The sequence below is a fragment of the Trichosurus vulpecula genome, chromosome 1 (genome assembly GCF_011100635.1).
Source record: "Trichosurus vulpecula isolate mTriVul1 chromosome 1, mTriVul1.pri, whole genome shotgun sequence".
NCBI classification, from domain to species: domain Eukaryota; kingdom Metazoa; phylum Chordata; class Mammalia; order Diprotodontia; family Phalangeridae; genus Trichosurus; species Trichosurus vulpecula.
In genome coordinates, this window is record NC_050573.1 from 67611137 (window position 1) to 67624890 (window position 13754).

Consider the following 13754-nt stretch of genomic DNA (forward strand, 5'->3'; position numbering starts at 1 on the left):
GGGAAATGGTTGCTACACCAGCATGCTCCACGTGGTGGCGCTGTGGAAGGTGGTTTCCCCCTCCCCTTTTATTCCCCACCTCCCCCAACATATACCTCCGGGAAACATGTTGAGGGCTTTTTTGGGTGTGGGGGCGGTATCCCTTTGGCTGAGTTCGGTGTCAAAGTCTGCAATTTCACCATGCCGCCAGATAAAATGGTCCAAATTTAGACTCTAAGCCTGGGGAGATTGAGATCCTAGGCACTGCTGGGGGTGGACAGCTGACTCCCCAGCAGCAGGAGAGAGAGAGAGCTGGGCTTGAATGGCCTTGAGAGGGGCTCCCAGCCTCACCCCCCACTAATGGGCTCTTGGTCTCTCTCCTTCCCGCAGCCTACTCTGCGCCCAGCACGCCCCCTGCAAACCGTCCCTTTGTGGGATTAGGACCAAGGGATCCAGGGGGGATTTATCAGGCACAGGTAAGAGTTGAGAGGGCCTGGGAGGGAGCTGGGAGCAGGGGAGTGGAGAACCTGGTCTGGGGTGGAAAATGTGTGTCAGCTCCCTTCCGTCTCCCCTTTGGGGCTCGTCAGCCACCCACTATCCAGTTTCTGTGTTCCAGGTCTCTCCCGGCTCTTGGAGGTTGGGGGAACAGCTGGCCAGATGTAGAGTCGAGGCCAGCCTAATTGCCAGGAAAGTTCAGATTGGGGTCTCTGCCACTCACTAGCTGTGGGGTGAGCTGGAGAAAGACAGTCATAGAGTCTCAGTTTCCTCCAGTGTGAAGAAGGACAAAACGGTTTTCACTAGACGCTAACAGGGAGCTTAGGAAGCCTTAAATGCCTAGAGGAATGTAAGCTTTTCTTTCATTACTCATTACCCCCCATAGAGCCGAGTCTGGGGTGAGTGTGCCACCCTGGCAGGGACTGAGAACTCTGCCCACCTCCATCTAGACTTGGGGGGCAAATGACTGCATTTGAGAGGAGAATATGCTGGTGTGTTAGGAAGGGAAGAGTCTGTAGGCAGGGGCCACCGCCTCCCGGTTTGGAGAGCCCTTGGCCATCTAGTACCTGGAAGCAGCAGGACGGAATAGGAAAAACACTGGACTTGAGTCAGAAGACCTGGGTTTGAATCCTGGTCCCAACCCTTCCAAGCTGTATGACCATGAGGGAGTCACATCTTAGCCTTAGTGTCCTCACTGATGACATGGAAAAAGGGGCACTCTGGATGCCCACCTCACAGGGTTCTTGTGAGGGAAGTTCTCCGTAAGCCTTCATGCACTGCAGCAACATTAGCCATCGTTAGTCTTCTATTCTTATTATATTACCCAGAGGAAGGATCCTCAGCCAGCCCAGCCACACTCAGCCAAACTGGGGGTGTCCCTCACCTCCCCAGCCTGAGGCATGAAGAGGAAGAGGGGATGAGCCAGCGGTGGCAGGTCTCAGCCCCATATCCCAACCCTTGCCCAAATAGCAAACTAAAGCCAGCTATTGGGGAAACCTGTGTAGGGTGTGTGGGACCACAAGACAGACCATAAAATTATGGAACTTAGAGCTAGAAGGCCGGTGAAAGTTCTTTCAGTCCAACCTCCTGATTTAATAGATAATGAAACTTGTTCCCAGCAAAGGAAAGTGACTTGTCCAAGATTATACAACTTAATAAGTACCAAGAGTCAGAATTTGAACCCTGTCCTCCGACTGCAGACCCAATGTGCCTTCCACTCCACCAATAACCAGCAAGGGGCACCCCTGAAGAACAGGAGGGAAACTACTGTGTTACAAAATGGTTGTTAAAAACTGAGGCAGCCAGGAATGAACAGGCCTGGTTTGGTTTGGGGTTTGGGGTTTTTTTGGTAGCTCCGGACCACCATGCCTCCGTCTCCCCCTTCAACAGGGATGGCAGATTACTCGTAGAACCTTCAAATCCTAGGAATAAGGGAAGAAAGGAGGGCAGCTAGAGTGTTGGCCTGGAGGAGGGGGTTGGGGAATGGAGGGTGGGGGAGCAAAGACCTTTAGTTGAGTGGAGAGGGCAGGATGGGGTAGTGGAAAGAGCACTGGGTCAGAGACAAGAGAGACAGGTTCTGCTAGAAGCTCTGCCTCAGGCTCTGTGTGACCTTGGGTAAATCATTTCACATCTCTAGGCTCCAGTGTCCTCATCTGTAAAATGAGGGGGTTGGAGCAGCTGGTGTGGAAGGTCCCTTCCAGCTTGACATTCCATGTGATATATCCTAACATATTTGTTCCAGCTCTAGCATGATGTGATAGGAAAAGTGTCGCTCTTATAGTCAGGAAAGTGGTTCCTGACACTTGATCCCAGCACTTATTGCTGTGAGAATGTGGGTGATCACTTACTTCTCCTTATCTAGAAAAATGCTTGTACTGCCTGTCCCATGGGACTGTTGGCAGGGGAGGACCTTGCGACTATTAAAAAACTGCAGAAACTTGGATTTTTATTAGGTTCTATGTTCTAAAGGCATTCTCAGATTAAAACTCACTGTGCGGGGTGGCTAGGTGGCACAGTGAGTAGCGTACCAGCCCTGGAGTCAGGAGGACCTGAGTTCAAATCCAGCCTCAGACACTTGCCACATTCATTAGCTGTGTGACCTTGGGCAAGTCACTTAACCCCAACTGCCCATCCCTTCCTCCTGCAAAAAAAAAAACAAAACTCACTGTGCTTCCAGTGCTGACATTCTATGCTCTGAAGTCTCTCCCCGCTCTGATGTTCTGGTTTTCAGGTCACTTCCAGGGCTGATAGTCTATATTCTAAGGTCATTTTTGGCTTCAACATTTTCTGTTCTAAGGTCCCTCCAAGGGCCTACATTCTATCTCTAAAGTTCCTCCTAGCTCTGATATTCTGTGTTCAAAGGACTCTCTTAGCCCTGGCATTCTATGATCTAACACTCAGTCTATGAGTGTAGTCTGGAAACTTGTATGCTGGGCAAAGGGGTATGGTACATTTATTGAGTGAATTGAGATGATGTCTCTATCCATACCCTGGTGGATAGGCATCAGGACATTTGTGTAGGGCTTTATATATACAAAGGGTTAGGAGATCCTGGAGCAGGGGTGGGGAACCTGTGGCCTCAAGGCCACATATGGCCTTAGTCCTGGGTGCAGCCTTTTGACTGAGTCCAAGTTTTACCAAACAAATCCTTTTATTAAGGGGATTTGTTCTGTGAAGGGCTGCTGCACTTGGGGACCTAGAGGGCTACATGCAGTCTTGAGGTCGCAGGTTCCCCACCCCTGTCCTGGAGGATGTTTCTGGACTAGAGACACTGAGCCTATCTCCAAAACCCCAGGTCCCCAAAGGGAGAAGCCCAGATTCTAAAACTGAGCTCAGCTCCCCTTTTACAAAAGTTGACAGGTCTCTGCTTTCATAAGTGCCATAGGGGCAAAGGGCCAGCCAACTAGCAGCTAGTGGGACCCCAGTTTTACATTTCTTGGCTCAACGGGGACATGATGTGAGATGACCAGCTTTCCCTACCAGCTCCCAACATCTGGGCTAAAGGGCTTTTGTATCTTATGGTTTAGGCCCTCCCCCAGAATCCTCAAAGGGACTCCATTAACAATAGCTTTGGGCCAGCCCATGGGGGTTCCCAAAGCCCAGTGTGCCAGATACCAGACACAGCCCATCTGGCAATAATTCTAACGGGGAAATCAGAATCAAGGAGATAAAGGCAGTGCCAAGGGGTGAGAGCCAGGTTACCAACTCCAGAGGCAGTAGCTGTCTGCACCTTACTGCCTGGGTCTCCAGAGGGATCAAGGCCTGCCTTAGAGAAGTATGAAGTTGGGTTCCTTTGCCGCCACGAGGACTTCCCTGGAGCTTTCTGCACAAGTGTTTATGAAGGGGCCAGAGCCTTACGCAACTCCAGGAGGCCCCGTGCACTTTCTTTTCTCAGTCAAACTCCTTCCTACACCACAGACACCACTCACACTGTCTGCCTCTCTCCCCAGAAGTGACAGAATGCACCAAACTGGCCTTTTCCCCAGCAGAGACTGGGGCTTCTTCCTGCCATTGAAAGAGCCAAGTGAGCAACCACAATTGGCTATGATGACTCAATTGACCCCTCCCTCACCCCCACTCCCCAAATAATGGACACCTGTGAGGAAGATTGAGCCGGAGGCCCTTGGGAGGTGATTGAGCTTCCTCCGTGGTCTAGGAAAGTGGAGTTTAGTAAATTAAGCAAGAAGGGCAGCTGGCTGTGAGGCTCAGGGATAGGGACAGGGAGTGAACCAGTGACTTCACTGGTGAGGAAGCTCCCCATTACCAATGCCTAGAGTGAGCAGTGACTGGCCCAGGGTGACATAGTGAGTAGGTGGCAGCCCAGGTTTTCTAGCTTCACGGTCAGTTCTCTATCCACCGTGCCATGTTGCTTCTCAAAAGGGTGTGAGAAAGCAGAATGTTCTCATGGGCTTCCAGGGCTGGTGGAGGGGAGGTCTAAGGGAAGGCAGGACACATACGTCCCCTGAGCCACGGAGAACATCCCGTAATAGTCAATAGCATTGACCAAGACCCCTGAGCTCGGGTCTTTCTGTCCTCTCCCCATCCCCCTCCTCCAGCTGCTGTGTGGCCTTGCTCAAATCTCTTTGTTTGGGGTGTCCGCCTTTCCTCACCTTGCTCCCCAAAGGCCCTTCCAGTGCCGGTTCTGTGACTCCTAACTCGTCCCATTTCACTCAATACTCATGCCCCCCTGTGCTGAGCTGAGAGCCTGGTTCGGAGTGAAACCGTAACTATGCTGAGGAGGGTCATAAGGGACAGAAATGACTCTCAGGGTTGACTCTGAGCCTGTGTTTGGGAATCTCCCTCTCTCTGGTCCTTGAAGATTGGCCCTGCCCCTTTGTTTCACACATACACAGGGGATGCCACCGTCGTTCTAATGCCCCAGCAAAGGGGCTTACGGGGTACAGGCAGGAGAGAAAAGAGGTCTTAAAAGCCAAAGTACTGGGGAACTTCGAGGCCAAATAAGGTCTCTCTTCAGCTGTGTTAATATAGTATTTGGATTTGCAAAGTACCTTGAAAATATTCCATTTTATTCTCACAACAGCCTTGGGACACAGGTAACTATTATTATCCCCACTTTACAGATGAGGAAACTGAGGCACAGAGAGGGTAAGTGATTTGCCCAGGGTCACACAGCCAGTAAAAGTCTGAGGCCAAATCTGCACTCAGAATTTGAACAGCATGTACCTTGCTGTTTTTCTAATGGCATGTGCACAGGCTTGATAAAAGGAAAACATCCTAATAAATAGAACTCTGACGCCTCTCCCCTTCTGCTTACTCCCTTATGGGCTTCCTCCATTAGACTGTGAGCTCCTTTTTATTGGTATCCTCAGCACTTTGCACAGTTCTTGGTACCTAGCAGGTACTTAAAAAATGTTTAGTGTACCCTATCTTATTGTGAGACGGCCTCATAGTAGGGCATCGATGGTCACTTTGATTAATCGGCAAACATTTATTAAGTACCCACTGTGTGCCAGGCACTGTGTTAGATACTAGATATGCAAAGAGAAAAATTAACAGTCCCTGTGCTCAAGGAGCTTACAATCTACTGTGGGCAACAATATGTACAATATGCATATACAATGTAAATAGATGGTAATTGAGGGAGAGAGGCATTAGCTCCTGGAGGGATCAGGAAAAGGCCTCATATAGGAGATGGTATTTGAGCTGAGCTTTGAAAGGAATGTCACAAAGGATGTTAAAAAGCCGAGGTGCGGAAGGGGTGCATCCTAAGCGTGGAGGGACAGCCCGTGTAAACACATGGTCATGATAGATGGCGTGTTTCACGTGGGAGGGAGAATAGGGCAACCAGTTTGGCCCAACTGGGGTGTGCATGAAGGAGAGTAACATGTAATAAGCCTGGAAAGGTAGCCTGGAGGCAGGTCATGAAGGCTTTTAAATGGCAAATACAGGAGTTCGCATTTCATCCTGGAAGAATAGGGAGCCACAGGGATTGAGTGAGCAAAGGAGTGAGACCTGCATTTTCGGAATATTGATTTGTTGAGATGGATTGGAGAAGGGAGGACGTTTATTTGGGAAGACTGATTAGGAAGCTATTGCAGCAGTCCTGGTGAAAGGGGTGAGAACTTGAACCAGGGTGGTTGTGGTGTCAGTGGAGTGAAGGGAACAGAGTAAGATGTGGTGGAGGTAGAGTCAACTAGACTTGGCCGTTGATTGGCTATGCATGGTGGGGTCAGGGAGTCTGAGTAATCAAGAATGTATACCTGAGCCCTGGAAAGGCAATCAGAAGAATAATGAGGACCAGACCTCTAGATCAGGGAATCATCTGGATAGAGAAGATAATTGGACCCATGGGAGCAGATGGTCACCAAGAGGGTGACTGGAGACAGAGAAGAGGGGCCAGGGCAGAGCCTTGGGGGGCAACATATGCAGGATGATCCAGCAAAGGAGGCTGAGAAAGAGCTGTCAGACAAGTAGGAAAAAAAACCTTGTCCTATTTGAAGAACAGGGTGAAGGCCAATGTTGCTAGATCACAGAGTACGTGGAAGGGAGGAAAGTGTAGGAAGGGAATGGGGCTGGGCATGGTGGCACACACGTGTCAGCCCTGCTTCTGGGAAGCTGAGGCTGGTGGCTCCCTGGAGTTCAGGAGTTCTGAGTAACAGGAGTGGTAAAGGGGATTGGGTGTCTGAACTATGAACTACATCCCGTCAGTATGGTAAGCCCCTGGAGCAGGGAGCTACCAGACTGCCTCAAGAGAGGTCCTGAACAGAAACCAAGAAATTGAAAGTTTCATCACCAACCAGCAATGAGAGTGGGCCCATAAATGATGGCTCCACCTCCAGCCTGGACAAGATAGGAAGACCCAGTTACCAGAAAGAAAAACAGATTGGAAAGGTAGAAAGGGGCCAGATTGTGAAAGGCTTTAAAAGCCCCGAAGAGAGGGGTTTGTGTTTGATCCTGGAGGTGATAGGGAGGCACAGGAGTTTATTGAATGGAGGGGAGAGACGTGGTCATTAGACTTTGACTTTAGGAAGATCACTTTGATAGCTGAGTAGAGGATGGAGTGGAGTGGGGAGGGACATGAGGCAGGCAGGCCAGCCAGCAGACTATTAAAATAGTCCAGGTGTGAGGAGACGAGGGCCAGTAAGTACCACCAGGGTGGTGGCAGTGTCAGAAGAGAGAAGGGGACGTATGATGAAAGATATTTTGAAAGTAGAAGCAATAAGACTTGGAACCATACCTTGATAAAGTAGTAGGGTCAATGAAGGATAGATATTTCATTTAAGGATGGAGGATACCTGAATGTTACTATATATGTGTGTTTGTAGTGAATGTGTCTGTGCCTAGGTGGGGGAAGGTGTCTGTGTGCCTATATGTGTCTGTGTAATTGTGTTTACTGTGTCTCTCCCCACCACCACCTGGGCTCCCCTGGGATGCGGCTGTGGGCTGCCTCCATCTCCTAGAACTTCAGGCACCCAGCTTCCTGCCCCCTACAGCCAGAGGCTGGAAGTGTCCTCATTGTTTTAGAAACCAAAACTAATAAAAAGGAGAAAGGAGGACAACTCCTGCCCAGTCCAGATGACACTTTCTTGGTCAACCCAGGCATTTGACCAATGTCTCTTAAGGTTTTCCACTGGTCAACCCGCCTTTCTCACATAGGTATCCTTAGACCTACAAACCCTTATGGGTTTTGGGGTCTCTAGTCCTCTTCCCCCAGGGTGTGGCTAAGGTTATGGTCCCACAATGAATCCTTGAGGTTTCAGGTTGTGGCCCACTAAATCCTTGAGGGTTCAGGGGCCCAGGCTTCTCTAGGTTAGACAGTGCAGGCTCAGGCTGTGTATAGAACATAGCAGGATGTAGGACCCAGAGCCATTCTTGTGGTATATGGGGTGTCAGAGACAATTAAACTGTCCTATCCATTCCTGCCTTCCCCACCACCAAATATATATCCAGGGGAAGCCAGATTGTAATGATTTTCATGGGCCGTCTTCAAAGGAAAACAAAGTCACCACAAGTTACCACAAGGCTACCAATAGAGCCCTGCGTTCAGAACTGTCTCTAGGCGTGGCTCTCTTGCTCATTGTGCATCTTTGGCAAATCGCTTCCGGTGTCTTGGCTTCAGGTTTTCCAAATGTAAAATCAAGGGGTTTAGATTAAAGGATCACTTGGGCCCCTTCCAGCTCTGACACTCAGTGTTCTGTGTTTTAAGGTCCTCTGATGTCTGGTGTTCCATGTTCTTAGGTCTATTCCAATTCTGACGTTGTCTGTTCTGAAGCTTTAACTTTCAGTTCAACTAAATGAATGTCTATTAGGCAACTATTGCGTTCTAGATGCTGTGTCAGGAAATACAAAGACGAAATTGAAAATGGTCTTTACCCCTAAGGAACTTTCATTATACTATGCTGAAGAAGGGAAAAGAGAGAGCACAACATCTACCTAGATAAATAAATAGTCATCTGAGGAGAAAGAACCAACAACTTGGGGGGATTTGGAAAGGCTTCTTGTAGGAGGTGGCATCTGAGCTAAGGCTTGAAGGAAGCTAAGGATTCTAAGAGATGGATGGGGGAGAGGGAATGCATTTCAGACCAGGCACATATCCTGGGTAGAATCATAAAGATGGGAGGTGGACTGCCCAAGGATGTGAGCCTTGCTGGCTAAATTCCATACAAATTGTGAAATCTCAGCTTTGTTTTTTCTGTCATTAGAATGCTTGTGTTATTTTTCAAACCTTTCTTTCCCAGGAGGATTTTGGGGATTGCTGATAGTCATAAAAACCAAAATAATGGTCTTCAAAGAGGTCCCCAACAGAGACAAAGTATAGTCTGTAATGGAAGTGGAAATGAAAGAAGTTATAGGGATGGAATGATTTCTTTATAGTCAGTATCTCCCAATGATTGAAGCCTTAGATTATAATAATAATCTCTCATCTTTGTAACATTCTATGTTTTTAGGCCCCTTCTAGCCGTGATATTCTTTGTCTGAAAGTCTCTTCCACCTCTGGCATCCTATGTCCTAAGGACCATTTTAGCAAGTGTTATGGGAGGAGGGTGCCCTGGGTGATGGGCAGGCCCTCAGGACCTTCTGAGCCACCAGCTGGGGGAGCCACCCCTTCCCCACAGTTGATTTCACTCTAATGGTCGAGGCAGAAAAACAACTTGCTATGCAGAGGCTTTCATGGTGCCAATCGACAAATATTGACTGAACACTCAGCCCTGGGGGAGTAAAACCAGGAAGGAGACACTGTTCCAGCCCTCAGGGGCTCACAGTCTAAACTCACACTCAAGAAACAATTATAAAACCAAGGGAAACAGAATAATAATTAGGTACTAAAGAGTGTGGCACACAGGGAGGAATTTGGAGAAGAGTACAGGTTGAAATAGTCGGGAAAAGCTTTCCGGAGAGTCTCCAAAAGCCATGCCCCCATGTGTGTTAATGACAGTAGGAATAGAGTCTGCCTATCTCAGCCCCAGGGTTTCCCAAGGAGCCCTAGAACCCATCTTTGGGCCATAAAGGAATAGAGGGCACTGCTGCTGCTTTTTCCTTTGCTAAGGGGCCAGACAGGAGGGGTCCCCCCTCAGAATGTCCAGGTACCCACTCTGCCTTCCTTCCGGCCTGGGTTGAGGCTCTGATGTCTTACCTGAAATGCTAAGTCTCTAAAATGTCAGCTCTGAAAAGGACCCTGAACCGTTAAATGGAAGGTCTTGTCTAACCTCTTCATTTCACACGTGCAGAGAGGAGACCTAGAAAAGGGAAATGACTCGTCCAAGGTCACACAGTGTGGGTCATTAGAGGAGCTGTGATTAGAATGAAAAAGCCGGTGTAAGGTAGTGGTAAGAGTGCCCTTCCCATAGGCAGGTGGTGAGACCTCCGTTCAAATCCCGCCTCCGACACAGCTCACGTCGACCTCTCTGATCTTCAGATTCCTCCCCTGTAATATAAGGGTGATAATAATGCCTACGCTGTCTAGCTCACTGGGTTGTTGTGAGGACCAGAAAAGCTCGCCAAGCGTTCCACAGCCTTCATAAAAGCCGGCTCTTAGTGTTAATTCGGGGTCGTGACGCCTAGCGCGGAGTCCCTCCGCAGCGCCACGCACGCTGCTTCCTCCTCAGGATCCAGCTCTGGGCAGGGCTCCTCAGGAGGGAGGCTCCTGGGTGATGTTGAAGAAGAGGGAGAGAGAGCCCTTGTTATCTGGGGTGGGGTGGGGAAGGGGACGCTGGAAGGGGAGGGACCCTGGCCCCAGAGATCCCAAAGGGCAGGAGCCGGAGAGAAGGAAGGAAGGAAGAGGACCAGGCATCAAAGGCTAGGGAACTGCTCGCAAGAGGAGGGAGGGTCACACCTAAAGCCTGTCTGGTTGCCAACGGAAACCAGACATGAGGTAATGGCAAGATGAACTTGAACTTGGGGTGGGGGAGGGGCCGGAGAACCAGGCTCAGGGAACAATAGTGAGGGAGGATCGATGGCTGAGCTGATTCTCTAGGTAAAGGCTGGTTGAAGGGAGCAAGGTTGCTTTCGGTGGGGGCGGGGGGGGGGTGTAAGAGCTGAGACGAGGGCTCGAATTTCTGTTCCTCAGTTGACTCAGGGGGTCCACCCCCTATTATAACTAGAAAGTAGGCTTTGAGGCTCCCCACTCACCCCCTCCCCACCCCTTACGCCACCCCCCCATCCTAGCAACAAACGGAGGGGCGGGGCACAGAAGCAGGCTTGCTTCTCCAGCCGACCTGATTGGTCGCCCTGGCTTCCCGGATGGTTGCCTTCGATTTGACTGTACGGCCGGGGCCGGACGAGAGGCGGAAGGTTCCTTTTAAAGGAATCGGGTCCGGCTGGTGGCCCCCACTCCCACCCTCCGCTGGGGTACCTCCTCCCAGGCAGCTGTTATGTCTCCCTCTGGGAACCCCAAGGGCGAAGCAATCTCGGGAGTTGGGCAGTGGAACGCAGAGACTGGACAAACCGCTGAGTGTCTGATGCAGGGATCCCGGTGCCAAACGGGCTGGGCGGCCTCAGCCTACCCCTGGATTGCAAGCCCTCCCCCTGTCCCCGTTGGCCCCTGGGAGGCCTAGGCCAGGGAGGGGCGTGTCGTGATCATTAAATGCCTCAGCCCTGAGAGTTGCAATGATACCACGCTTTGTGTAATCAGTGTGCTGATAGGATAATCCATAGTATCACAAGAATACACTGAATTGCGCTAAAAGGGGACGCGTTGATGCTGTCATGCATTTTTCTACAATGTGGCCCATAGTAGCCGATAAGAGTAGTTTATCACGACAATACCGGGTACTCTTAGGATACAAAGCTATAGCGTAATGAATGCTTTGTGCCAAACCGATTATTCACAGTGTTTGGTAAACTTTGAAAACCTCAGCGTAGATTGTTATTGGTGCTTAGGAAGACCTGGGTATACTCACCCACCTGTGACGTATGCTGGCTGACTGACCGTGGGCAGAGGCCCCAAGCAGCTCTATAAGACTCGACATTGAAGCATCTGCATTCCTCACCAGAAATCTCCTGTGCCAGTGAATCCCATTCTCACACCTATCCTGAGGATCACACATGTCGTGATGTAATACAGTGTAGTGTATGCGTGCATTGTGGAACACAAGAGTCAGGAGACCTAGAGCCTCGGGGCTGAAGCAGGGCAGCTCTCTACAAAGTAGTAGGGCAAGTCACTGCTCCCTCTGTTGGCCTCAGTGGCCCTATCTGCAAAAATGGAGATGGTCGTACTTGCGGGAGGCAGCTAGATGGCACAGTGAATGGAGTGCTAGCCTCCTCCAGACACTTACAAGTTGTGTGACCCTGGGCGAGTCACTTAAGCTTTGTCTGCCTCGGTTTCCTCATCTGTAGAATGAGGATAAGGATAGCACCCACTTCCCAGGAGGATCAAATGAGATAATATTGGTAAAGCACTTTATGAATCTTAAGGGCAGCTAGGTGGTTCAGTGGATAGAGCCCCATCTCTAGATCAGAAGGACCTGAGTTCAAATGTGGCCTTAATCACGTGCTAGCTTTATGAATCTTAAAGTGCTGTATAAATGCTAGTTGTTATTACTACTTACCTCCAAAGAGCACAAAGTGATGTCTTGGGGAGAGGCACTTTAGAAAAGTTAGAAGTGTAACACAAATATGAGGCATCATTATAGGGTGTTGGGTATAGGTGTGTGTACAAAGTGGGCATGTATTAGAAGTTGACTGTTTCCTCCCATTTGAGAATCTCAGAGATCAGAGGCGGTGTGAAGCAGTGGGAAAAGGCCTGGTCTGGTGTCTACAGCCTCCCCCTTTGTGACCTTGGGCAAACACTTTACCTCTAGGGACCTCCGTTTCCCCATATATAAAATGAGAGGGTTGAACTAAGCAGTGTCTCGAGTTCTCTTACAGCTAGAACACGACTAAGACCCCTCTCAGTTGTTGAATTTTGTATATTATGTTCTGTGTCCAAAGGGCCATTCCAGCTGTGACCTGGGCTCTAGGATTTAGTCCACCCTCCCACCTAAAGAGTGCATCCACAGGTATGCCAGTGCTCCCGCAGTGTAAGAATAGTGTGATCCCATGATCTGGGGTCCCATTGAGGTGGGTGCCTGAGACGCAACTTTTAACTCCTCCAACCCCTTCTCTTTTGTCTGTGCCCTCCCACAAATCCTCCACAGGGCATCCACCTAGCATGCTGGGGGCCGTCTTTTCAATCTCCTCGCCTTTCAGGGACACCAGTGGAGCGTGCAGGCAATCAGGTACACCTTGCCCCCTGTGCTTGAGGAGTCTACCTCCTTTTCCAGTTATTCATGTATCTGATGGCATCCCTCATGCCATGCCCGTGGGTAGCATGCTGCATCCCACTCTCGCTGACCCTGCTCTCTACATTGCCCTTCTGGTGCCATGGCTCCCAGTCCTGCAGCCTCACCAGAAGGAGTTTAGTGTTAGAAAGATGGGCCTTTGTTTCAGGGAGAAGCCCTGTGATCAATTTCCCAAGGCCATCCTGTTCCTCCATTCGAGTCCCATTGCGTTGGCCATTGGCATTACTCGTCCAGGCCACGTGTACTGATGGACCACCTGTTGAGGTTACCCGTACGACTACATCTGCTAGTCTTGCTAGTACGTGGTCTTCGTATAATTGGTTTTTATTCTACGGGTAGTTAGACTCAACTCTTTTGAAGTGATTTTAGGTCTCCTTTCGGCGCTATTCAGAGTTCCAGAGCTTGATGACATCAGCAAACAGCAGTATCTATAGGGAACCCTTCTCCATATGGACCCTGTGCTGGATATCTTCCACGCTGGGAGCCCAACACGTTTGGCAAGCATATGTGTCTCATGTTTCATCTCTCACTTGATATTAATAATCAGAGGGTCACTCAATAAAGCTATCTCTGCTGAGGTGGCCAAGTGGTAAGGTGAGTAGTCTTAGAGTCAGGAAGACTTGAGTTCAGATCCCACCTTGGACACTTATGAGCCAATTAACACTGGGCAAGTCACTTAACTTGGCCTCAGTTTCCTCATAGCACCTACCTGAGATACTGTATGTGCGGCAGTTTGCGTTATCTCAAAGCACTACAGAAATACTAGTTGCTGTCTTTACTCTTTTAGAAGGCTATGATCTTGGACAAACGCATGGGAGACATTTTGTTGGAGGAGAGCCTTCAAGGCAACATTTTGCTACGTCAAATCAAATGCTATTTTATAGTCAATGAACAATAAATTTGTTACACCTTTCAGTCAGATGTGTGACTATAAAGATATGGAATGCTGTATATTCTTATTATTTGTAAAACCTTGCTTGTTCCCTTCTTATACTCAAACTAGAGATGTAGGCTAATAGGATGTAGACTATTCTCATGATT

The 13754-nt window shown here is 49.4% G+C and overlaps 1 protein-coding gene across 9 annotated transcripts in view; it reads left to right on the plus strand.

Annotated features, from left to right (window-relative positions):
• The window catches only part of NFIC (nuclear factor I C), a 144149-nt gene that overhangs the window by 116147 nt on the left and 14248 nt on the right, over nt 1–13754 (plus strand). For 4 of the 9 annotated variants that reach the window (XM_036756525.1, XM_036756544.1, XM_036756533.1 and 1 more), the window contains one exon: nt 370–455. The exons of 2 other annotated variants lie outside the window; for them this stretch is intronic. In XM_036756525.1, the coding sequence (XP_036612420.1) occupies nt 370–455 (86 nt within the window). Of the gene's footprint in view, nt 1–369; nt 456–12569; nt 12651–13754 lie in introns of those variants that run through there. 3 more of the 9 variants (XM_036756505.1, XM_036756496.1, XM_036756539.1) reach the window with 2 other exon arrangements.